Source organism: Suricata suricatta, chromosome 11, assembly GCF_006229205.1.
Source record: "Suricata suricatta isolate VVHF042 chromosome 11, meerkat_22Aug2017_6uvM2_HiC, whole genome shotgun sequence".
NCBI lineage: Eukaryota > Metazoa > Chordata > Mammalia > Carnivora > Herpestidae > Suricata > Suricata suricatta.
In genome coordinates this window covers 108,971,851-108,995,026 of record NC_043710.1, presented here as the reverse complement: position 1 = coordinate 108,995,026, position 23,176 = coordinate 108,971,851, and the positions used below count along the sequence as shown (strand labels likewise).

The window sequence follows — 23,176 nt, the reverse complement described above, 5'->3', positions numbered from 1 at the left end:
CCAGTCCCGCCGCTCTTAAAGGGCCCGCGCCGCCCCGCAGCCGGCGGGGGGCGAGCCCCGCGAAGGGGCGGCGGCAGGGGCGGCGACGTGGGGCCGAAGCCGGCGCAGCCGTGGCCCCGGGACTGGGGGCTGGAGACGAAAGGCCGACTTGAAGACAGGAAAGGAGCTGAAGTCGTTCAGGGGGAACAGGTGCCTGGATTACACACTAGATGACGGTGGTGTGTATACGGGGTGGGGGTGGGCATTGGGGTGCAGACGCCGTTACTCTCTAGGGATTGTGAAGCTGTCGGAGTCTACACACACACACACCACCAGTCTCCCTCAGTTCTGCCCCTTGAGCTCAGGCTTCCCCCAGGGATTGCCCAAACCAGATAAAAAAGGCTTTGAAAGCTAATCTTGGGATACCCTCCCTCCCCAACTCTAAGCGGAGGAAACTTGTTAAGAAGGGAAGGCGGGTGGATGCATTGGGAGAGCTTGCAGGCATCTCCAGGGTGACACAGGTGCTTCGGGCTCGGCCTGCCTCGACTGTAGAAATCTTCATTCTCCCAGGCAAATGCAGGCCTTTACGACAGGCACACGCCTGATTCTAGAGGCACTTATGTGCCAGGGCCTGCACAGGGCTCACAGACAGGGCTTTTGGCATCTCCTTGCACCCATGTGACTCCTCTCCCGAACTCCACGAGCCTTCAAATGCAGGTCCCCAAGACACTCCGGGGCTTTCCCCTGCTTTGCTCCTTTCTCTTGCTCCTCTTGGGCCCTGCTTGCTCCAGACCCAGTCTCCTAGGGTTAGCCAGTTGAGACACGTGACCTGAGCTTTTAAGTTCCCACCTGTCACCGGGCAAAGACAGACGGGCGGGGAGGTTGCTGGCGCTGCCGCCACCTTCTCACTGCAGCAGTTGAGAAGTCACTAGCAGTCAGCCCCTCCCCCTGGCCTCTCCGGTGTCGTGCCTGGGGGTTGGCAGCCCTCCCGCAGGACACCACCAGGCCCCACCCCGGAACCGTGGTTCCGCGGGCTTTAAATCCCGCCCTCCTTACCTTACCCACCCCCACCCCACGCCCCGCATCACCGCCACTCCTCAGGACCAACGTCTCATTCTCCAGATGGACCCTCCACTCTCCAAGTTAACTCCAATGCTCTAGTACAGACTCCCTGTTGCCAATGGGTGCATTTACTGAGCAATCATTATGGACCTGGCATTATCGGACTTAATTCTTGCAAGAGCCCTAGGAGACAGGCACTACAACCGCTCTTTATAAATAAACATGCAACAACGTGGATGGAACTAGAGGGCATTACACTAGGCGAAATCAGTCAGAGACAGACAAATACATCACCTCAGTCAGATGTGGAATTTAAGATACAAAACAGATGAACATAAGGGAAGGGAAGCAAAAATAATTTTAAAAAAACAGGAAGGAGGACAAACCATAAGAGACTCTTACGTAGAGAACAAACAGAGCTTCTGGGGGGTTCTGGGTGGGGGGATGGGCTAAGTGGGTAAGGGGCGTTGAGGAGGACACTTGTCGGGATGCGCACTGGGTGTTACATGTAGATGACGAATCACTGGGTTCTACTCCTGAAATCATTTTTGCACTAGATGCTAACTCACTTGGATGTAAATTTTAAAAAATAATACATTTAAAAGAAAGAAGAAAGAAAGAAAGAGAAGGAAATGGAGGCATGAGGAGGCTGGTTAAGCAAGGTGCCCGAGGGGGCACAGCTAGTCAGCAGCAGAACAGGGCTTGAACCCTCAAGTTTTTGCTTTTACCCACCCTGCTATGGGCTTCTCGGAACCCTATTCCCAAAATGGACTGTCTCCCTCCTGTTTTCTAGACAGGCTCTTCCATTCTCCCAAGATGACCACTGCACTTAGTGACATGCCCCTCCTTTGCCTGGCATACAACTTTCCAATTCTCAGGAAAATTTCCTCCCCTCTCCTAGGAACACTGTGTCCGCCTTTCCCCGGGACAGGCTCCCCTGGCTTCAGAGACCAACATTCCCACGTCTTCGATCAGCGTTCCACGCCATGGATTTACACCCCCTGCCCCAGAGCCATGGTCCTCAGCCTTGGCTGTGAGTTAAGCATCACTTGGGTGATGTCTAGAAAACATGTCTAGATAATGCTGCAAACCAGTTAGTCCTGATCTCAGGACTCAGGTGTCAGTGTTTTCAAAAGCTCTCTAGCTGACCCCACTGGGTAGGAAGCCGAGACCCCTGCCCTAACCGAACCTTCCATTCCCCGGGCTTGAACACCTGCCATGCGGCCATGGAAGTCCTCTCTTCCCTACAGCAGACCTTCCCGTTCTCTGGGACACCCTCTCCCCGTTTTGTGAACACATCATCTATGTCTTGAATCTGGGGTCAACTATCTGTATTCTGACTTTGAGGCTTTTATTTGGTCTGTGTTCTTAAGCAACTCTCTCCACCTCTCTGAGCTTCATCCATGAAACAGAGATGATAAAAATCCTGCAGATCAGCCTCAAAAGATTCTCATGAGGTTCAAGTGTCCAAGAACTTAGTGCTTACTCTCAAGAATAGATCATACATCCTTACTCTCCAGGCCAGACTTACCAGGGTTCATTTTATTTCCCCCAGAAGAGTCTCCCATTTTCTTGGCAAAGGAGGGGAAATTACATTTACTGAATGCCTACTATGCGCTCGGCACCTGGTATAAGGTGTGATCTCTGAAAAGAGCTAGGTCTGTATCTTTCTTCCCTGAATTCCTAGAATATGGACCCAGAATGTAATAACTATCCGCTGACTGGTCTAACCAGTCTTCATGACAACTTTATGAGGTCAGTATTACCCTCTCATGTTTCAGGTAAGGAAATGGACGCTCAGAAATGTCAAGTACAAGTATGAGTTGACGTGACGGTTCCAGGGACGCATGGCAGAATCAGCTGGCAGGCTTGTTCAAACTGTTCAGCCCTACCTCCCAGTTTCTGACTCAGCGTCTGTGGTGGGACCAGCGAACTGGCATCTCCAGGAAGTCCCTCGGGGATGCTCATACTGCTAGTCCACTGACCACACTTGAGGACCACCGCTCAAGAGAACCTTCATCCCTCAGTCCCGACCTCATCATTCCCAGAACAAACCCCGTCTCCTACCACAGGCTGTCCCTCAGCTAGGCCCGCCCCCTCTTCCCCAAATAGTCCTCCTCCGTTCCCTGAGATCGATCCTTTTCTTCTCTAGGACCTCCCCAATTCCCATCCCAGACCCTTCTCCCCTTCCCAAGAGGGAGCCTCCAAATAGGGCAGGTTCCTTAGACCCAGAAAAGTAAGCGTTGATGATAATTGGCTTACGAGGAACAAGGCAGAAGCAGCAAATTCCTGTCTCAGCTTAGTGCTGGGAGCTAATCCAGCAGCCTGGTGCTCAGGGCAGGAATTTGTGGGAGAAGCAGCTGGTAAGGAGCTTTATGGACCTATGCAGGGGGGGTGGTTAGCAGTGTCCTACGGGAGCTGGGAAGGAGCTGGACTGCAGCCTCTGGAGCCAACCGGGTTCTGCTCCCACCACCCGAGACCACCCGTCCCCAGGGAGGCCCACTGCGCTAGTCTCTCCTCTTCAGAAAGAATGGTTTTAAGGTGTGTTTGTCAACAGAAGGACCCTCTGCTGGACACTGGGGGGAATGCAGCCCGGGTCTGGGAATGAGGGATGGATAAAGAGGGAGGCTGCCGGAGCCCCAACCCACCCAGATGGGGGGGGGGGGGATGGGCATGGGCTCGAATCCGGGCCGTGGAGGTGGGTACCTACTAGGCAGAGCCCCTGCTGTTGCTTTCTAAAAGATCTTTATTCTTTTAAAATTATAAAAATACAGGGAGACCTGGGTGGCTGAGTCAGCTAAGTGTCTGACTTCCGATCAGGTCATGATCATACCAGTCCTGAGTATGCCTCTGCACAGACAGCAGGGGCCTGCTTAGGATTCTCTCTCTCCTTTCTCTGCCTCGCCCCCACTCATGTGCTCTGTTTCTCGCTCTCTCTCAAAATAAATAAATAAACTTAAAAAATAACAAGTACGGGGTCAGTCACTTGAGCATCAGACTTTGGCTCAGGTCATGATCTCAGGGTTCTCAAGTTCAAGCCCCAAGACCCCGTGAGACCTCCCATCGTTCAGGCCCCAAGCCCTGCTCCGGCTCTCAGAGCCCGCTTCAGATCCTCTGTCCCCCCCTCTCTCTGCATGCCCCTCACTTTCTCAAAAATAACTACTTTTTTTAAAGTGTAATACATACCTCTCCATCTCTCCCCTGCTGTCTAGTGCCACTTCCTTTTGCTAAGAAGAAAATGAGAGGGTCTCCAAAGCTGCGAAGTGTCAAGGCTCACTACCCCACACACGCTCCCCCTCCTGGTCTCAGCTTGTCGTGTCCCTTCCCCACAACTGTCACACCTCATGGCCGTGTGTGTCCTTTGCAGGGAGCCAGCCTTTGAGGGGTGCCCGCCCAGTGCTTCTCGGGGGCCGGCTCCCCTTCTGAGCCAGGGCCCCCCGCACTGGAGGGGCACTCAGGCCTCTGCAGCAGGTGTTTCCCTGGGGCTCTTCCACCCGTGACATCTCCACTCAGCCTGCTTCTTTTAGATGTACTGTGGACTCTGAATCGCTCCATTTAAAAATGTCCCCTTTCTGACCACAAGCATTCCCTTCTGCCCTCTCATCTTCAGAAGACTCATTGGAACCTCTAATGCTTTGTTTTTCGGCCATTTTTTTTTTTAAGTAAGCTCTACGCCCAACACGGGGCTTGAACTCATGACCTGAGATCAAGCGTGGCATGCTTTATCGACCGAGCCAGCCAGGCGCCCGACACCTCCAGCGCTTTGATCCTAACCATGACCTTCCAGTCTCCCAGGGCTCCTCGTCCAATCTTCTCTAGCTGCTCTATTTACCCTGCTCCTTGGCCCAACCTGATCCGTGTCCTGGTTGGGTCAACCCAGCAGCCCGCCTTCTGCTTTTGCTCCAGCAGTGCTGGTGTTTGCTGCAAGAAAACAGAGAGAACCTGTTGGAGAGAACCTGCCAGTGCCTGGTCTTGGTCTCTGACCTCAGCTGTGTCACAGGTGATCTCACTGCCTTATCTATTAATGGCAGTTCTTACCAACCTCAAAACTTTAATTCCTACTTTCTCGAGGAAAGAGACAACCAGACGTGAAAGCCTTCCCACCCTGCCCATTCATCCTTCCTTCCCTCTACTCAAAAGGAAGGGACGTCTCCATTCCCTCCCCAAGCCTCATCTACCTACTTGTCCTCTAGGCTCCTGGCCCAGTCAAGAAATGCAGGCTACTTAGCATGATACGCAAAGCTCTCAGTCCCCACCAACCGTCCCCTCAGCCTCAACCCCTGCTGTTGAACAGGATGGGCGTGCTCCTTGTTGCCAAAGGGTCCCATGGGATTACGGCTCTTGGGCGAAATTCATTCATTCATCTACTATTCACTGTACCTATATTCGATAGGTCATAATCTTACAGACGTGACCTGATTCCCCAGGACCATTCCTTCCCCTCCTCATCTTGGGGAATCAGTTCTCTTCTACACTTTATTCAGCTCTTCTGTGCTCTTCCCTGAAACTGTGGACTTGTCCTAAGTAAGAGAGAAGCAGCATTCGTTTCCACACTCCTGGGCCCCCTGCCTTCTCTCTCTACCCCCCACTCTGTAAGGAAGAGTAAGATCGGTTGTGTCCTTAATCTTCAGACACCATGACATCTGATGCATGGGCGGACTCTGTATGGAACCCTAAGGCAACCAAATTAGCACTGTCACCCCCCTCCCTCCAAAGTTCTGCTCTGACCCAGCCTCCCCCTCTGGTACCCTTCCACAGGCCTCTAGCTGCTAAGACTCAATACCCTCTCATGCGAGGTCCAGTGCTTTCTAATCTCTGCATGCTGAGCCCAGAATCCCCTCCCCCTGAAGAACTGGATTCCCGCGGTAGGAAGCCAGAATCTCCTCCACTGTCCCCATGATGCAGAGCATGGACTTGGTGCGGGCCTCACTATCAAGACTGGCAAGGAAGGGACTTGACATAAGGCATCGGCTTGGCCTCAACACGCTGCTCAACGGAGGGAAGGATGCCGCCGATCATGCTGGAGGGGGCGGCCCGAGCCACTGCTCAGAGCACCGGCGACAGGGCGCCTGGGCCACCGGTCAGCTGAGTGTCTGACTCTTGACTTCAGCTCAGGTCATGATCCCAGGGTCCTGGGATCAAGCCCCACATTAGGCTCTGCACTGAGTGTGGTGCCTGCTTGGGATTTTCTCTCTCTCTCTCTCTCTCGGGATTCTCTCCCTCTCTCTCTTTCGGCCCCTCTCCCCTGCTTGTGTTCTCTAAAAAGATTAAAAAAAAAACACCAGCAAAACAAGGGCACCATAAAAAAATAAAAGACAAAAATTAAAACCAGAATTTGGTAATTAATATATACAGCTGACCCTTGAACAACACAGGTTTGAACTCCACGGGTCCAATTATAAGTAAATTTTTTTCCATACAGAACAACACTGTATATGTATTTTCTCTTAAGATTTTAAAACATTTTCTGTTAGCTTATTTAATTGTAAGAATACACAGAATGTAATATATATAACATACAAAACGTATTCATCAACTTATACTTATGTTAGTGATGAGGCTTATGGTCACCAGCAGGCTATCACCAGTTAAGTTTTAGGGGAGTTGAAAGTTACACATGGATTTTCAATTACATGGGGAGGCGTTAGCACCCCGACCCCCGGTACTGTTCAAGGATCAACTATATGTTTTTGAAAGTATAATTAGTTGGACATCCCTATATATGCGTCCTGGTTTAATATCTCCATTTTCAACTGTTTATGGAAAATGGGGCACCACCGTGCTTTCCAGGGTTGGAATCTTTAAAGTCTCCGTCTGGTCATGGTTAGGAGAAAGGTCTCTAATGACTTGCCTTTGGGGTTTGCCTTTGGCCCTGTTCTATTCAACCTTTGAATCCACCTCTTGGGGACGGGTATCAATCTATCAGGACAAAATTTAATAAGGACGAACTGAGGCCTGCTGTTAAGTCCCAGGTGACAACGGCACTACCTCTGAAGGAAAGGAGCATTTGGGCAAAACGAAGCACGTAAAGATGGATTCTAGAGGGCAGGGGCCTCACAGTGTGAAACCACCAAAAACACAGGCCCAGAGGAGGTGGGGGCGGAAGGGGCCCCAAACTGCATGATGTGAGGAGACCTGGAAAGAACTGAGGGTACTTAGCCTCAGTTGTCTTCCACGAACGGAAGGCCTGCTCGGGGAAGCAGACTATGCTTACTTAGGAAAGGGACAGGGCGTGGGGGGCAAAATCAGTGCAGGACCCTAGAGGCGTGAGCCTGGAAATGAGCCGGCCTTGCTCGCGGAAATTTTCCATTCCCGTTTCCTCCTTCCCCACACTGCCGTCGCCCCGAAGGTGCGCTTGTAGAGACCACATGAGCGTCCACCTGGATGTAACCGGAAAGCCGCATCGGTTCTTGCATGAAGTCTTGCCAGCAGCCCCCAACTCCTCACTGTTCCAACTTACATTCCTCATCACTGGCAGAGTCGCTACCCCAAAACCTCACAGGGGTCCTTTTGGGGGGCCCGGCCTCCTTCTCTGTCTCGTCTCCCCGCCCCACGGCGTGCTGCCCTCTGTGCCGCGGGCCCTAGACCCCTCCTGCGGGGGCACAGGCCTAGCTTCCTCCGCCTGGAGCGATGCGTCCACCTCTGTGCCTCGTCGCCGGCCCCTCGCCCGCCTCGCCGCCTCCCCCACTCCACGCCTCCTCCGGGAACTCTGGCAGCTTCGGGCACTCCACTTCCTTAGGTCTTTCCTGGTCTCTGTGCGCCAGGTCTCTTCAGGGCAGGTCCTGGGTCTTACTCATCTCTGTATCTACCCCCTGCCACAGCACCCGGACCATAGAAGGAACTCGGTAAATGGCCGCTGGAATTAAGGAGAGACTGTTCTTTCCTAAATTCTTCCTGCATGAGGCACACACAGTTTCTGTAATAAGAGTTAAGTTCGGTCCTCTCAAAAAGGTGCAGAAACCCTCTGTGGGCAGCTTTCTGCCCAGGAATACCCCTGAGAATATTCCTTTGACCTCCAGAATGGCAGTGACCCTAAGGGTACAAAGAAGTGGCTAGACAGGTGAGAAGAAATGGTTCTTATTTTCTAGGGTTTCAACCTCTTTAAGAATCTAGTGAAAAACAGACCCTTTCCCCAGGAAACTGTACATTCAGACACAATTTTCTAACTTGGTTCTTAAATCTACAGTACCTGCCATTCGCTAGGGCTTCCAAATCCACCATCCATCCAGCTTCCTTCTCAGCCCCACAGGTAAAGAGACCCTGCCCCAGAAACACCGGGTTCCAACTGGGTCTCGGACGGCAGGGCTGTGGCCAGCGCCCTACCTTCCGGTCTCCCCGCCAATCGTGCATTCTAGAGGGAATGCTACCACTGCCCACTCACAGCCTGCGCCTGAGACCTCCATGGAGACAGGGGATGCTCTGAGAAGAAATGGAGAAGTTTTGCCGGGGGGGGGGGCGCGGGGGAGGCGCTGCAAGAGTAAAGATAAAACCAAAAGCAAACCCCAGTCACTAAAAGGAGAACAAGCCTGTTAGTCAACTCCTCCCCTGGGCAGCGAGTCTCCTATCAGGCTGACAGCCACCAAACCTAAGGAAGAAACGAGGAGGAGCCCGAGCGTTTCTTTTATTACCAAAACAACCGTGACAACACACTCGGTGCCTTGACCCCATCCCTGAGGATAAGCACGCAAGTCCTGCAGACGCAGGAGCCCGTCGAGGGCAACGGCGGCCTGGCTCACGCCGCCTTGGCTGGTGGTCAGGAAAAGGCCCTCGCAGGGACCAGTTACACGCCACCCCTGGACCTACAGACCCTTCAAGATGGGAACGGATGCGAGTTGACAGGGGACTTTAATCACTGTTTCGGCCTGACTAGGGGGTTATGGGTAAGCCTGATACCAGCCCCTCTACCCACAACACACACTCCCAGGGTGTCCGCCTCAAGGAACCCAAACTCCTCAGGCCCCCACAAAACGCGGTCTGGCAGAAAAGGAAGGCCTCAGAGTCCGCTGAATGACACAAGCCAGGTGCAGAGTGCACCACACAGCCTTTGGCACCGCCCTTAAAGGCCTCCACTGGCAGGGGCACTGCCACCAGCTGGCTCAAACCCCAGGGCCCGGGGTAGACATGGTGAGGCTCTGCAGCCTTCATACCAGCTGGACTTCCGGCTCCCCCGCTATTCCCTGAAGCTTTTCCATGACGTCCCCGGAGGGGGGCGCAGGGGCTGGGGGGGGCTCTCCCGGGGCCTCGGACAGCACGTAGTAGACAATCTCTTGCTCGCCTTGCGCGTTGGTCTGGTTCACCACATGGATGACGGGGCTGGGAGTGTCCTGGGAGGCCGAGAGGGCCATGCCCTCACCGCTCCCACCCTCCTCTTCCTCCTCCTGGGGTCCTGGCTCCCCCGGCACTGCTTCCAGAATGACGCCCTGCAGGCCGCTCTCACTCAGCGAGGCTCCCAGGCCCAAGCCGTCCGGCGGCTGCCGCAGCAGCTGCTGGGTCAGCTCCACGCTCTCGTAGCGAACCAGCTGCAGCCGCATGTAGCCATCCTCGTGCTCCTTGTACCTGGGAAAGCGACAGCACAGAGGGCAGCCCACACGCGCAGGGGATGCAGAAACGTCCAGAGACCGGCGAGGCACGGGACAAACACGAGGGATGGGAGAAGCCCTGGAATCTTAAGTGACACGAGTTGGAGACCAAAAAGGTCTTTATTGGAATACGCAGAAGAGAAGACCCCAAACAGAAAATTTTACGTAGAAACTTGAGCGGGAGTAAGGGAGGGTGTGGAGGGGGAAAGAAAAGATCTGTGTTGGACGGTAGGGGTGTCACAGGACCCCGGATATGGCCATGGGGCTACGGATGAGAGCCCTTAGGCCCCAGTTCTGGGCGCGGGGCTGGGGCACCATGCCTTCCATTCCAAAGTCAGAAAAATCATCTTTGCTCCACCACTGATTGTCAGGGTTCCCCGAGCCTCAATGGAGATGGTGGACATCCAAGTATCATCAAATTCAAGGTTTTAACTTGTTGAAAAGGTGGGGGCGGGGGTTTGTGACTCTACAGAGCAGGGTTCAAAGACATACCGAAAGCGGGGGTGCCCTGAGGGCCACTTGAACTGGTGCTTCTCCCGAAGGTGCACGGTGAGGTTGTTGCCCCTCGTGAAGCATTTGTCACACACGTGACATTTGTACCTCGGCTCTGAGTCTCCCTGATGGGGAGGAGCGGGAGTGAGGCCAGCTCCTCATCCTGGGCCCCCCACCCCTGCGCCTGCCCTCTCCCACCGACCGCCCCACTCACCTCGTGCACCTTTCGGTAATGGGACTTGATGGAGCAGAGGGATCGCGCGCTGAAGGTGCAGCTCTCGAAGTCACACCTGTAGGCCGGCTCCTTGCTGTGGGTGTCCAGGTGCTTCCGCAGGTCAATCAGATTCTTGCAGCTGCCAGAGAGGTCAGGGGCGGTGGGAGGGCACAGGGGACCCTGGACCTCGAATTCTCTGATTTCTGGCCCTAGATCCCTTACCTGTAGTCACAACAGTCACATTTGAAGGGCCGGTCCTCGCTGTGGCGAAAGCGCATGTGGTTCCGGAGGGACGACGGCAGCGGGCAGGTCATGTCACACAGAGGACACTTATAGTGATTCACTGAGAGAAGCAGAGAGGAGGCTGTGACCTGAGGCCTAGTGCACCCCTGGAGGGCGGGCTAGGAGGCCGGGGGCACTGGCCGCTCACCATGGTTCCGCATGTGGTCCCGCAGCAGCCGCTCGGTGGCAAATCTCTTGGAACAGTGAGAGCACTGGAAGCGCTGCTCTGCGGGGAGCAGGCAGAAGAGAGGCTGGGCTGCAGGGGACAGCAGCGAGGCCCAACAGGAGAGCAAGCCCGGGAGAGGGGGCCACCCAAGAAAGGGGAGCTCAGGAGCCAGGGATGGACACAGAACCACGGAAAGAGCACGGCCTTGCAGCCGAGAACCTGAATTGGAATTCCTGCTCGACCCCTAACTAGCCGTGCAGAGTCAGGTGAGCTAACCTGACGCTGGGTTTCTCCACCTGCAGGACGGGGAGGAGCGGCACACCCACAGGGTTGCGAGGATTCACCGGGAAGAGATATGACACTGAACAAGAGCGCCTGATGACTCTCCTGTCACACTGTGGCAGGTGACGGAGTCCTAAAGGTAGATGTAGCCAAGGTGCAGATGCCTTCAGCGGCCCCTCTACCAGGGACATGCCCCTACCCCTACCTCAAGGATGGCCCGCACCCACTCCCCTTCTTCTCTGATGGCTTACGATCCAGTGCGGTCTGGCGACGGATGTGATCTAAGAACTTGGTGTTGTTGGCAAACATGCCCCCGCAGGTGGGGCAGGCCACCACCTTCTCCTGGGTGTGGCTGCGGAGATGCTCTCGAAGCTTGCGGCAGTCCTTGAAGGTGCAGGTACAGCCTGGGAAGGAAGGCCCTGTGAGGCTCAAACCCCCAGAGGGGCCTCTGGCACCAAGTCTCCAGCGCAGCCAACCCGATCCTGGGGGACTGGTCCCATACCTAGCTGCCCCAACCCCCCCGACACCGATAGGGGTTCTTTAAAGACTAGAAGCTAAGGAGTGGCCCTACCTTTCCAGCCGCACAGCACCACGTGGTTGTCCTTGCCGGCCGCCTGGTACTCACAGCACAGGCTGTGCGCTTCCACGTGCCGATAGAACCACTCGGGATTGTCGAAGGAGCTCTGCACCAGGACAACTGGGGTAAGCACTGAGGGAGGGCGGGGGGCCTTTTACGCCAGCATGTCCGGAGGGGTTTCCTGGCTGTCTCCCAAATTAATGTGGTGGGGATGAGACAGTATGAGCACGGGGGCTCCCCAGAAACGAAATGGTAGCAGCAGGAACCTGGCAGACGTAGGGCATCCCTTAGAGGGTCAAGGCACCTTGACCTCAGATCCCCAACTTCCTTCCACCCCTACCCCAGCACTGCCCGCTGACCTCACAGTGCTCCCACAGACACAAGAAGTGGTCGGGGATGTCCGGGATGATGTTGCGGCTCTGGAAGTCCAGGATGCAGGGGCTGAGGTCGGCCTGGCTCTGCAGGGCCTGCAGGCCCCACTGCTTCAGCTTGGTGTGGTAGCAGTGGAAGTAGACGTGGCGGATGAGGTCAGCAGAACTGTCCACAGAGCAAAAGCCACACTCCTGCCACAAGCAGGAGAATTCTTCTTCTGCAGAAAGGGGTTTGGAGGGCAAGGTCAGAAGCTTTCCAAAGCTCAGCTCTCCTTCTACCTGTAGCACTCAGCAACGAGCAGGGAGGCTGGACTCTGACCAATTACCGCAGTTCATTCGGCAAACACCAGCGTTTATCAGCCACGCCCCGTGCACCAGGCACTGGGGGGTACAGTGAGTAGAGTCTCAGTCCTCGGCCTCACGACAGCTTTTGGTCAGGGAGGGGAAACACTCAGGAAGTAACCCCACGTATAAATACAAAACTGCAGCCAGCCAGGAGTTCTGTAAAGGGGGCAGGGGGTGCGGGTTATTATAACATAACTAAACAGCTAACCTGAGGTGGGCACGGATGACCTGGAAGTGTCCCTGTATTGAGATCCCAAGGGCGAGTGCCGGCGAACTGGACGGAGCAGTGTGGTCAAGGCGGAGGGAAGGCCAGAGCACAAACTCGCGGCGGGGCGGGCACGCGCTGCCAGCACCCACGCTGGGACCCCTCACTCCTTCCCGTCAGACCACCAGTCCTCTGTCCCCCATATTCTGCCCAAGAGCTGTCCTCCGCGGGAGCGCCTCGGCGGCTGCGGTCCAAGGCCTGGCTCCCCAGGAACACCCCCGAAGCACACTGTCAATGCTTTACAGGGTTTACTCGTTTCAATACGTAGGTACTTTTAAATATGTAAAAGTTCCCTAATTTCTCTTTTGTATATGTATTATTTGACTTCCGAAACTGTTACTTATACTCCATAGTCACTAGACTTACGACAGAATTTGAGGTTGGGGCAGGAGAGCTGCCTCTGTACTTTCCGTAGGACAGAATTTTTAAAACTGTTATGACCTATTAGTGACTGAAATATTAATTTAGGGGACTGCAAACCATTTTTTTTTAAGTAGGCTCCATGCCAAACGTGGGGCTTGAATTCACCACCCTGAAATCAAGAGTCACATGCTCTACGCACTGAGCCGGCCAGGCGCTCCCCCCAATCTTTTTTTTAATGGAAGAGAATAAGAACACTTGAGAGAACATTTAATAACGGCAAGTATTGTTTCAAATATTTTTTAACTTTTGCGTCTGGGGTTGAGAAGTAAAATGCACGCCTCTCTGGTAGTTGTGGTGAAAAAAAATGGAGAAGCACTACCAGAGAAGCAGAAAAGCAGGCTGTCTACGCCTGTATAATATGATCCTTTTTAAAACAGAAAATCATCTTTATCTAAGTTACTATTGCATGCAGAGAGCCGTCAAAAGAACATTCACTAAAGGACTGTCACTAATCGCCTTTCGATGGCCGGATGGCAGGTTTGTCTTGCATTTCCTTGTTGAATGAGTTTCTATGAGGAGTCTACAACACTTTTATAAGCCAAACAAGCACAGTTAGCTAGCTCAGAGCCTGGAGCCTGCTTCAGATTCTGTGTCTCTTTCTCTCTGCCCTTCCCCTGTTCATGCTCTGTCTCGCAAAAATAAATAAATGTAAAAAAAAATTTTAAAAATTAAAAAACAAAACCAAACAAGCACAGTTAGGAAAGTCAGCCTCACCTTCCCGGAGCTCCTCCACCTTCCTGTCCCGCCCCCTTACCGAGCGGGTCCTCCTCCTCGTCCTCCTCCTCCCCGGAGCCGTGCAGGTGCTGCTGCAGGTGCTGGGTGACGTGCTCGCAGAACTCCTCCATGGCGGAGCACACACAGGAGCAGGACCCCCACTCACACTGTAGCCCCAGATTCTCCTTGCGGGGAACCTTCCCAGGGGGCGGCATGGCCTTCACTCTAGAGGAGGAAGAAACCCACAGCTCCAAGGACCGCACAGAGTGCCACTGGGGCGGGGGGCGGGGGCACAGCACGCTGACAGCCTGCCCAGAGCCCACAGCAGGCGCTTCCTCCGTGACCCCTGAGGAACCCTGTGCTTTTTCAATAAGGATGGAGTAGCAATTCCTCAAGCCCCTGTGAGCTGCCTGGCATTCTTGGGAAGGGAAAACACAAACTCACATTGAGCGTGTGCCAGGCACTGAGCTAAGAACTTTAAAGGCCAATTTCTCTTGAAGCTTCAGAGCAACTGGCCAAGAAGGCATTAATTATTCTGATGGAATGAGAATAATGCACAGGTTCAAAGACATGGGTCTGGAAAAGAAACAGACTTCAAATCTAGACCTCTGTGTCCACCACCTACTAGCTGTGTGACCTTGGCCAAGTAACTGAACCCTTCTACTCCTGAACATCGTCATCTTCAAAATGGGGATAACAAAACCTTTTGGTTTTGATTTCACACTTAACTATATGTCAAGCATCATACTAAGCATATACATTATGTCACTGAGTTACCAACACCATCCTATGAGGTAAGTACTATTTTTAACTTCATTTACAGATAGGAACCTCAGGCTCAGAGAGGTTAACTGCTTTGCTCAGGGCCACACTCTGCCGGTGTGGTAGGGTCAGGTCAGGCTGCCTCCTAAGTCCATATTCTTTCTAACCCACACGGCTTGCAGATGAGCCCAGAAGCTCGCTATTTCTTCCTGACTTTCAAACTGCCGGACTATCTGCCTTTGCCCGATCCACCCAGTGGTTCCTCACCACTGCCCTGACATCCTCTCAACTAAAATGTCCATGACCCTTGAACGACAGATTCGAGCTGTGAGGGTCCATTTATATATATGCAGATTTTTCCAATGCTTTTCAAATACACTGGAAAATTTTTGGAGGTTCGTAACAGTTTGAAAAAAATTGCAAATGACTGTGTAGCCTAGAAATATTTTAAAAATCAGGGGCGCCTGGGGGGCTCAGTTGGTGAACCGTCCACTTCAGCTCAGGTCATGATCTACCGATTCGTGAGTTTAAGCCCCACATCGGGCTCTGTGCTGACAGCTCAGAGCCTAGAGCCTATTTCCTATTCTCTGTCTCCCTCTCTCTGCCCCTCTCCCACTCACACTGTCTCTAAAAAAAAGTTTTTTAAAATAAAGTTAGGTATGTCACAAACACATAAAATATACGTAGATACCACTCTATTCTATGATTTACTACCACAAAACATATACAAATCTACTATAAAAAGTTAAAATTTATCGGGGCACCTGGCTGGCTTAATCAGCGGAGCATGTAATTGTTGATCTCAGGGTTGTGAGTTTGAGCCCTACACGAGGCACAGAGATTACTTAAAAATTTTTTTATTAAGTTAAAATTTATCAAACACACACTTACAGACTGTCATCTTTTCATTTTTGACATCTAGTGTTAGTAATACATGTAACATCTGCAGTTTTCTTTTATTTACATATAACAATATTTTTTTAAGTTTATTTACTTAGAGAGAGAGAATCCCAAGCAGGCTCCACACTGTCAGCGCAGAGCCTGATGCGGGGCTCCGACTCACAAACCGTGAGATCATGACCTGAGCCAAAACCAAGAGTCGGACACTTCACCGACGCAGAGTTACTGTTAAGCTTTGGGGGAGTCAGAAGTTACACCTGCGTTTCTGACTGTACCAGAATTGGCACCGCAACCCCCACGTGATCAAGGGTCAAGTATAGATTCCACCCGAACACGAGAGGCCGTATCCGCCTAGCTGCTAGCGTACCTTGGGTATTTACGGTGCTAGCCATGCTTGGGCCTGTAATAAGCGCTGTTGAAGAAAGCCGAGTAAGAACCTCCGGGTTCCCTATCTTTAATATGCATACACACGCAGGGCTGCCTGCCCCCCCGCCCCCCGAGGTTCAGATTCAGGCAGGCTGGGGTTAAGCTTAGAAATCTGCCTTTTACCTCAGCACCCCAGGTCTGATGCAGGCAGTTCCAGAAACACAATTTGTGGAACAATAATAGTTTCCCTCATTAAAACGAAACATAGAATAACACAGGACAACAGTGAAAGCAAAAGTTCGGGGGCAAGACAGGACACTAAGAGGCCTTGACTCTGTTCAGTGTCACCTCCAGGACGATGTTCACGGACTGTTGCCACCCTGAAAGGGGGCAGATCCCTGGGAACTCTGAAAAGGCTTTCCCTCAGTCCACACTGAGAAGAGGGGAAGACAGAAAAAACGAAACACATGAAATCCTTCATGCCTACAAGTTCAAGGACCTCCTATACCTAACTGCTTATCAGAGAAACCCCTTTTTAGTCCAAGGCTCTTGCCCCTCCTCTGAGAAGAAGGGAGTCACCTCGGACACTCTGGGATGTTCATGGGGCTGCTGGGCTGCTCGAGACTTAACAGTGAACCTTATCAGGAGAACACGTGGACTATTTTTATAACGCTGGGGAAGGAAAAGTAGGGAATGCCTTCCTCAGGCAGACACAATACCCCAAACCTCCTCTCTCTGCCTATGGGATTCAAGTCCACTTAGTACCGCACGCAAGACTCTTCAACTGGCCTCAACCTACCTCTCCAGGAACTGGGTAAGGAAACTACGCCTTACTGAGGGCCTACCATGAGTCAGCCCTGTGGTGAGTCCTCTTCCAAAGTTCACTTCAAAGTGAGCGCCCAGACTCTAACCCAAAGATCATGCCCTCCTCCTCTACAGCTGCTGCTGCTCTGGCTTCCCCTCCCGTCCCCTCGGTCCCTCTTCCTCTCTGACTCAATGAACTGTGTCCCTAAACACGTGACATTCTCCTCAAACTCTCTGCCTGAGGAACTTCTACCGAGGTCCTGTCCTTAACGAGTCCTTTCCCAATTCTTCCAGGTACAGCTGGAATATGCACCTGCCGGCCCCACAGCTCTGCGCACACCTTCACTACAGCGCTGCTCCAGTGGCATGGAAGGCCTGTCTCCCCCAGACCAGGAACTCCTCCGGGCAGGGACCGTCACCCCTTCACTGCCTGTCCCCAGCATCAGCACCGAGCTCTGTACTCTCCAGACACTCAATAAATATCAGGCTCTGATCACATTCCACATAGCTTTTTTTGCCAAACGACCCGCCCTTCAGATTACTCTTGCCTCTTGCTTCCCTGGCTGGCATAGGTAACCCCGGGAAATCTCAACCCTGCTTGTACGCTGCCCATGGTCACTCATGGTCATTTGATGTGTTCGACTCTCATTTACCCAACTGGACAATCTGGGCTGCTTCTGGGCAGGAACCGTATCACACCCATCTGTGTCCTTTTTTTTTTAATTAAAAAAAAATGTTTATTTATTTAATTTTTTTAATGTTTTTTTATTTATTTTTGAGAAACAGAGAGAGTGCGAGTAGGGGAGGGTCAGAGAGAGAGGGAGACACAGAATCTGAAGCAGGCTCCAGGCTCTGAGCTGTCAGCACAGAGCCCGACGTGGGGCTCGAACCCAAGAACCATGAGATCATGACCTGAGCCTAAGCCAGATGCTCAATCGACTGAGCCACCCAGGTGCCCCTGTTTATTTATTTTAGAGAGACAGAGTGTGAGCAGGGGAGGGGCAGAGAGAGAGGGAGACACAGAATCAGAAGCAGGCTCAAGGCTCTGAGCTGTCAGCACAGAGCCCGACGCAGGGCTCGAACCCACAGACTGCGAGATCATGACCTGAGTCAAAGTCGGATGCTCAACCGACTGAGCCACCCAGGTGCCCCACCCCCCCCACCCCGTCTGTGTCCTTATACTACATCTAGCACAGTGTTGGGCACAAATACTCTAAACACACATCTGTTGTTGACTGGTGGGCAAGACCCAGATGGGTTATCTAGATGTCCAGAATGACCTGAAACTTAAGGCAAAACTCCCTGAATCCCTCTCTCGCTGTCCCCCAGCCTTCTTTTCTTTCTCTGCCTGTTGCCCTGCTTGTTTCTACCCTGGGGAGCAGTGGGACAGTGACTCTCTGGTCACCACTCCTCTTTCTGTGGGCAAAGTGAGGCAACTCGTACACTGGCAAGGGCAATGGACAAGCTGTCAGAAAACCTGGGTTCAAGTTCCCGGTCTCAATGATTTTACTCTGCCTAGAATAACGTAACATTAAGTACCTACTGTAGACAAAGCACTGTTCTAAGTATCTTATGTGTACAAACACTCATTAATACAACCACCTGCCTACTGAGGGAGGTACCACCGTTCTCCCACTCCACAAATGAGGAAATGGGACCTGATAGGTTAAGTAATTTACCCAAGGCCACAAGCTAGAAAGTGATGGAGACAGAATTCAAGGCCAGGGAATTTGGCTCCATTTTCCTTCTACATCTGCCAGCTTACCTCTCCTTGTCTGATTCCTTCCTCCCCACAGACCTCGTATCTGTATACACAATACTCCAAACTTGTTTTATTAAGTAGTTATTTTGTCAGTTCCCTCCAATAAACTGAGCTCCTAAAAAGCCTGACCCGTGCCCTGTTCAGTTCTAACTTCAGAGCCGGCACATCCTAATACAAGCTCTTTTAATGTTTAATGTTTACGGGAATCTAGAACTTTTTACTTTAATTTGGATAAATCACCTAGCTTCTCTGAACCTGTTTATTTAAAACAAGATACTGGGGCGCCAGGGTGGCTCAACTTCAGCTCAGGTCATGAACTCGCTGCGCAGGAGTTGGAGCCCCTCCCCTCCCCCCATGCTGGCAGCTCAGAGCCTGGAACCTACTTTGCATTGTGTCTCCCCCCTCTCTTTCTGCTTCCTCCCCTGCTCTCACTCTGTCTCTCAAAAATAAATAAATATTTTAAACAAATAAATAAGACGGGATACTAGTATCACAGCTGGTGATGGGGAGTCCACAAACCTGGTTAGAAAGCTCCAACATTTACTAGCTGTGTGACCAGAGGCAAGCTCCTCAAGCCTCAGTTTCCCATGCAGCAGAGAAATCATTCAACTTGTCTCGCTGCATAGATTTATGAACTAGATAATGCAGATTAAAATGCTTAGCATAACACACCCCTAGAACTCAACAAGCGTTAGCTATTTGTATCCTTGCTTCTGATGAGACGATCCAAGCAGAATTCTACAAAAAGGTCAACAAAAGGACAACCCGAGGGATTCCGAACACTTCTTTTCATCAGGGATCACAGAAACAATCAGCAAATGCTTGAGTATATTTTTTAACGTCAGGCACCGAATTAACCCTGAAAAGAAAGGACCGACGTCCTGAGCCTCCTAAAGACTCACGATTTGGCAGAAGAGAGGACGCTGACGTGTGACAACTGCCAAAATAAAGCGCCCGATCCGCGAGGTCAGGACAGAAAGAAATCCCAGCGCACAGGCGAAGCGGGGAAGACTTGTCCTAAGCGGCGGGGGCCGGGGCCCTGAAACGCCGGGAGAATTCGAAGAGAATAAAGGGGACGCTCCCGATAGCGCCGCAGGTTTCCCGCAGTCCTTCCCGCACTAAGGCATGGCAGTGACCACGTCTCAGCAGCAGCCAAGCCCCACACGAGAAAGCAGGGAGGTTCGAGTCGGGGTCAGGGACCAAGGCGCCGGGGGCGCTGCAGGCGCCAGGCCGACCGGCGCGGCTGAGCTGCAAGAGGAAACCTCGCCAAGGGGACTAGGGAAGAGCCGGCTCTGGGCGGCCTACTCGGAACGTCCCCAACGCCGCTCAGGCAAACCGGGAGCCCAACTCACCGTCCCTCGGCTCCCGGCTCTCTTCAGCTCTTCCCACCTCCAACCATCTCCGGAAGGGCTCTTGAGCGACGGCCAGCAGAAGCCAATCACCGCTCTCGGATCCCTCCAACAGCCAATGGCCGCTACGACTGACGGAACCCGTGCGCGACCAAAATACGGAAGGGGCGGGAGCAAGGGGCGGCGGGCTTCGGCGACCGCCGCGTTGCCGGCGCCGCCGGGGTCCAGACGAGGCGCGGCCGAGGATCCCGAGGCCCCGAATCGCCCCAACTGCGCAGGCTCCGCGCTCGCACCCACTGGGCCTGCGTAGGGCTCCAGCTGCGCGCCGAGCGGGGTCTCCTGCGTCGCAGGTTAGTTGCCGGCTCTCGCTGGGAGACGGCGGCGGCGGCGGCGGCGGTGGAGCTGGCGGCGCCTGAGGCTGGGTGCACGCGGCTGTAAACCCCGCTCGGCCCAAATTGGGGTCCTACCTCTGTCTTTCGTTCTCTTACTCTGATTTCTTAAGTCTCGGCATCGCTGAGCCGTCTTCTCTTCCCCCCACACCTCTCGTGTTCCCAGGCTCTGTGGGCAGCCGTGTTATCTATCCACTCCGGGTCGGAAACCCGGTGGTCATCCCTGACTCCTCTCTCGTGCATCCCATCCGACTCTCCCCCCAAGTCCTGTAAATTCTACGTTCTTACACACCGGAGCCCTCGAATTCAGACACACACCCCGCCCCCTCTCTAGTCCATTAACGACGCCTAGCCCGGATGTCTACACCAACTGGTTCCATTGCGTACACTCTTGCTTCCCTCTAAGCCATTCCCCACGGAGACCTGTTCAAACCACCACCCTGCTTTAAACGCTAAAAGGCATTCTGTGGCCTCCGGGCAAACCCCCCAAACCGTACTGAGGCTTTCTAGACCCTTCAGCACCTGAGTCCTATATATTTCAACGGTGTCTTGAGTCCTGGTCCTCTATTTCTGTTCTCCAGCCCCGAGTTACTTTCCGTTTCTCTGCCTAGCTGCCTTTTACTTTTCCTGCCTTGTACTTGGCTGTCTTCTCTGCCTGGTACCCTCTTCCTCGCAACCCGCCTCTGGCGTGTATTTGACGCCTGCTCGTTCTAGCCTCACTGAAGATGATTCTTTCTCCAAGAAGTCTTCCAGGAAGGAAGGGCAGCGAGTGTGTTCTTCCCCTTCATGCTCCATCACTTAGTCTAGTGGCTGAAACAGCAAGGACTCAAGACAGATTTGTTAAATAATGTACCTTAGTAAAGTTCACTGGGGTTGCTATTTATTTTGTTACATTTTTCTGTATTTTCTAATCTAAAAATAAGCCTATATAATTCATATAATCAGGAAACACCTTAAATGTTCAATATAAATAAATTTAGAAGATACTAATAAAAATAAGTCATAGTAAAATCAGAATTTGTGCATCAAGTTTGTTACTAACAGCGAATTACATCGTTGTCCCTGCTTTAAGGTAGGGCTTTTAAAATACAATCCGGAAGTAACAAAAATATATTTCATCAACTTCATTCCTTCAAAAGCACATAGTTGTAGTAACTCTTCACAAAATGCCAACCTTACTTCAAATTTACACCACTGAAGAGGATTCTTAGCTTTAGGTTAGCAATTGCATAAAGATAAAGTTCATTCACAGAGCTATGTAGACTCAAAACAATTTTTGCCCAGCAAAAATCTCAGGATAGCTCTGGGATCCACACATATGTCTCCAAAATTTGGACTGTCTTGCTGTCTAGCATAGTTTACTTCCATCTCAATCTGCTTCTCTTGAAAACAAGCTACAATTTTGGGCGGATAATTCAGGCACATCCTCAATCTGTTCTTTAAAAGCTGCCACAAAAACTTAAAACATAATTTGTACTCGGTCAAAAGCTGTGGCTCTCTTCTGAAAGTGTAAAATGGATAAAGTTACGAACTACTGTTTTGTATTTCTTTTGTGTTCATTTAAAAACACCTGTGTTTTTGAAATGGGATCAGGTTCTTTACCGAAAAATAGGTGATTCCCTCGAGCTCCAGGCAGCTCAGCACTACAAGCTGAGTACCACTTCCCAGTAACCGTCACTCAGCCCGCAGGCCTGTGGAAATCTGAACATGCCCTCCCACTGACAAACACTTCTTGTAAAATTTCAAGGTCCATGTGTCTGGCTACCTTGGCATCTTGGTAAACAAGCTGCTCCTGTGTGGACCACTAAGTGTTGCACTTCTTAGACCAGGGGAAATAGGATCGATCTCTTTGAGTTTTCGTGACCTAGAGTTGAGCATATCACTGTATACAAATTAGCCAAATACCCATACTCTGCCACTCTTTCTAAATATCCCATATTCTGTTACTAGTATGGAGAGGAACATGGGGAGTTCCAACAGTTCTGTGCTGCCTGCCCAAAGGCCTGTCCCCTGACCCCTCTGTGATGGGAGTCAGAATGGGGAGGCTGGAGGTGACCTGAATGGTTTTCTAGTTCACTCTTCATTTTAGAGATGAGGAAGTGGAGTTCCAGAAAGGAGAAGCGGTTGGTCCGAAGGTCACTTGGTGTGTCTGTGGCACACTCAGGCTTTCTGTCCCTGGTCCAGGGCTCTGTCTGACCCCCTGCAGCAGCTTACCCGGTTCAAGTCCTGTGGAAGGTCCCAGGGAACAGGACCAGGGGTGTAGATTTTGCTAGTATCCCTAACTCCCTGAACCTTGCCCACATTTAGGAATGAAAGACTTTTCATTATGATGAAACCCTTATAAGACTCCCCCCTTCCAACCTGTCTCTTCTGAGGCAACAGTTACCACTTATTCAGCGCTGACCATATGCCAGCAGACCTGTGAGCGCTCAACCCGTTTGCATCTCAGCCACAACCAAGCCATAGCTACTATCAGGGTTCCCATTTTACAGATGAAAAAACTTGAAAGCATTCTGAGGCAACATAACCTGGCCAGGGACACACAGGAGCGGAGACTCAAAGCTAGGCAGTCTAGACCCAGAGTCCATGCCTAGGATTCTGTTCTATCAGGGAAGGAGCAGCCTATTCAGGAAAAGGGAATGAATGGGGCGCTTGGAGGGCTCAGGCGAATAAGCATCCACCTTCGGCTCAGGTCATGACCTCAACGCTTGCGGGTTCAAGCCCCGCGCCGGGCTCTGTGCTGACAGCTCAGAGCCTGGAGCCTACTCCGGATTCTGCGTCTCCCTCTCTCTCTGCCCTTCCCGACTTGTACTCTGTCTCTCTCAAAATTGAATAATGTTTAAAAATGTTTTTTAAAATAATAAAAGGGAAATGAAGATGCTTGTACTGATTGATTTTTTTTTCTGATTGCCTTCTTTTGCTACACGATCACCCTTCAAAGACCCGGCCTCCTGGCCTCTCTTCCGCACAGGAGCTTCTTAGCAGACCCAACACATGTGCCGCCTACCCCACCTAACTGGGCCCCCTCTGACGCTCCAGCCCACCCATCCCACAGCCTTGTGGCCCACTCACCTTTCAAAGGATCACCAGTTG

At 52.1% G+C, this 23,176-nt stretch overlaps 1 protein-coding gene and 1 long non-coding RNA gene across 2 annotated transcripts; one reads left to right on the top strand and one right to left on the bottom strand.

Annotated features, from left to right (window-relative positions):
- The first annotated feature begins 174 nt into the window (after positions 1 to 174).
- Positions 175 to 2,839, top strand: LOC115306088. The gene is made up of 3 exons (XR_003915172.1): positions 175 to 189; positions 1,943 to 2,074; positions 2,823 to 2,839. It is a non-coding gene; the product is annotated as an uncharacterized LOC115306088 (long non-coding RNA).
- A 5,806-nt stretch (positions 2,840 to 8,645) lies between these two features.
- HINFP (histone H4 transcription factor) lies at positions 8,646 to 19,763 on the bottom strand. Its single transcript, XM_029914710.1, has 10 exons — positions 19,698 to 19,763; positions 13,792 to 13,976; positions 11,993 to 12,222; positions 11,628 to 11,739; positions 11,308 to 11,460; positions 10,757 to 10,834; positions 10,549 to 10,669; positions 10,327 to 10,465; positions 10,113 to 10,237; positions 8,646 to 9,597 (listed from the first exon to the last, which is right to left on the bottom strand). The coding sequence occupies exons 2-10, from the start codon at positions 13,964 to 13,966 to the stop codon at positions 9,183 to 9,185; spliced, it is 1,548 nt and encodes a 515-aa protein (XP_029770570.1). The 5' UTR covers positions 13,967 to 13,976; positions 19,698 to 19,763; the 3' UTR covers positions 8,646 to 9,182.
- Between the last annotated feature and the right edge of the window lie 3,413 nt (positions 19,764 to 23,176).

What these genes read in the sequence shown, in the direction of transcription:
- HINFP (XM_029914710.1), bottom strand. Translation starts at nt 13,966, where the DNA reads ATGCCGCCCCCTGGGAAGGTTCCCCGCAAGGAGAATCTGGGGCTACAG. An exon ending in GGACCACATGCGGAACCATG is followed by an intron (nt 10,670 to 10,756) that starts GTGAGCGGCCAG and finishes TGCTTCTCTCAG; the next exon opens with TGAATCACTATAAGTGTCCT. An exon ending in TGTGACTGTTGTGACTACAG is followed by an intron (nt 10,466 to 10,548) that starts GTAAGGGATCTA and finishes CCTCTCTGGCAG; the next exon opens with CTGCAAGAATCTGATTGACC.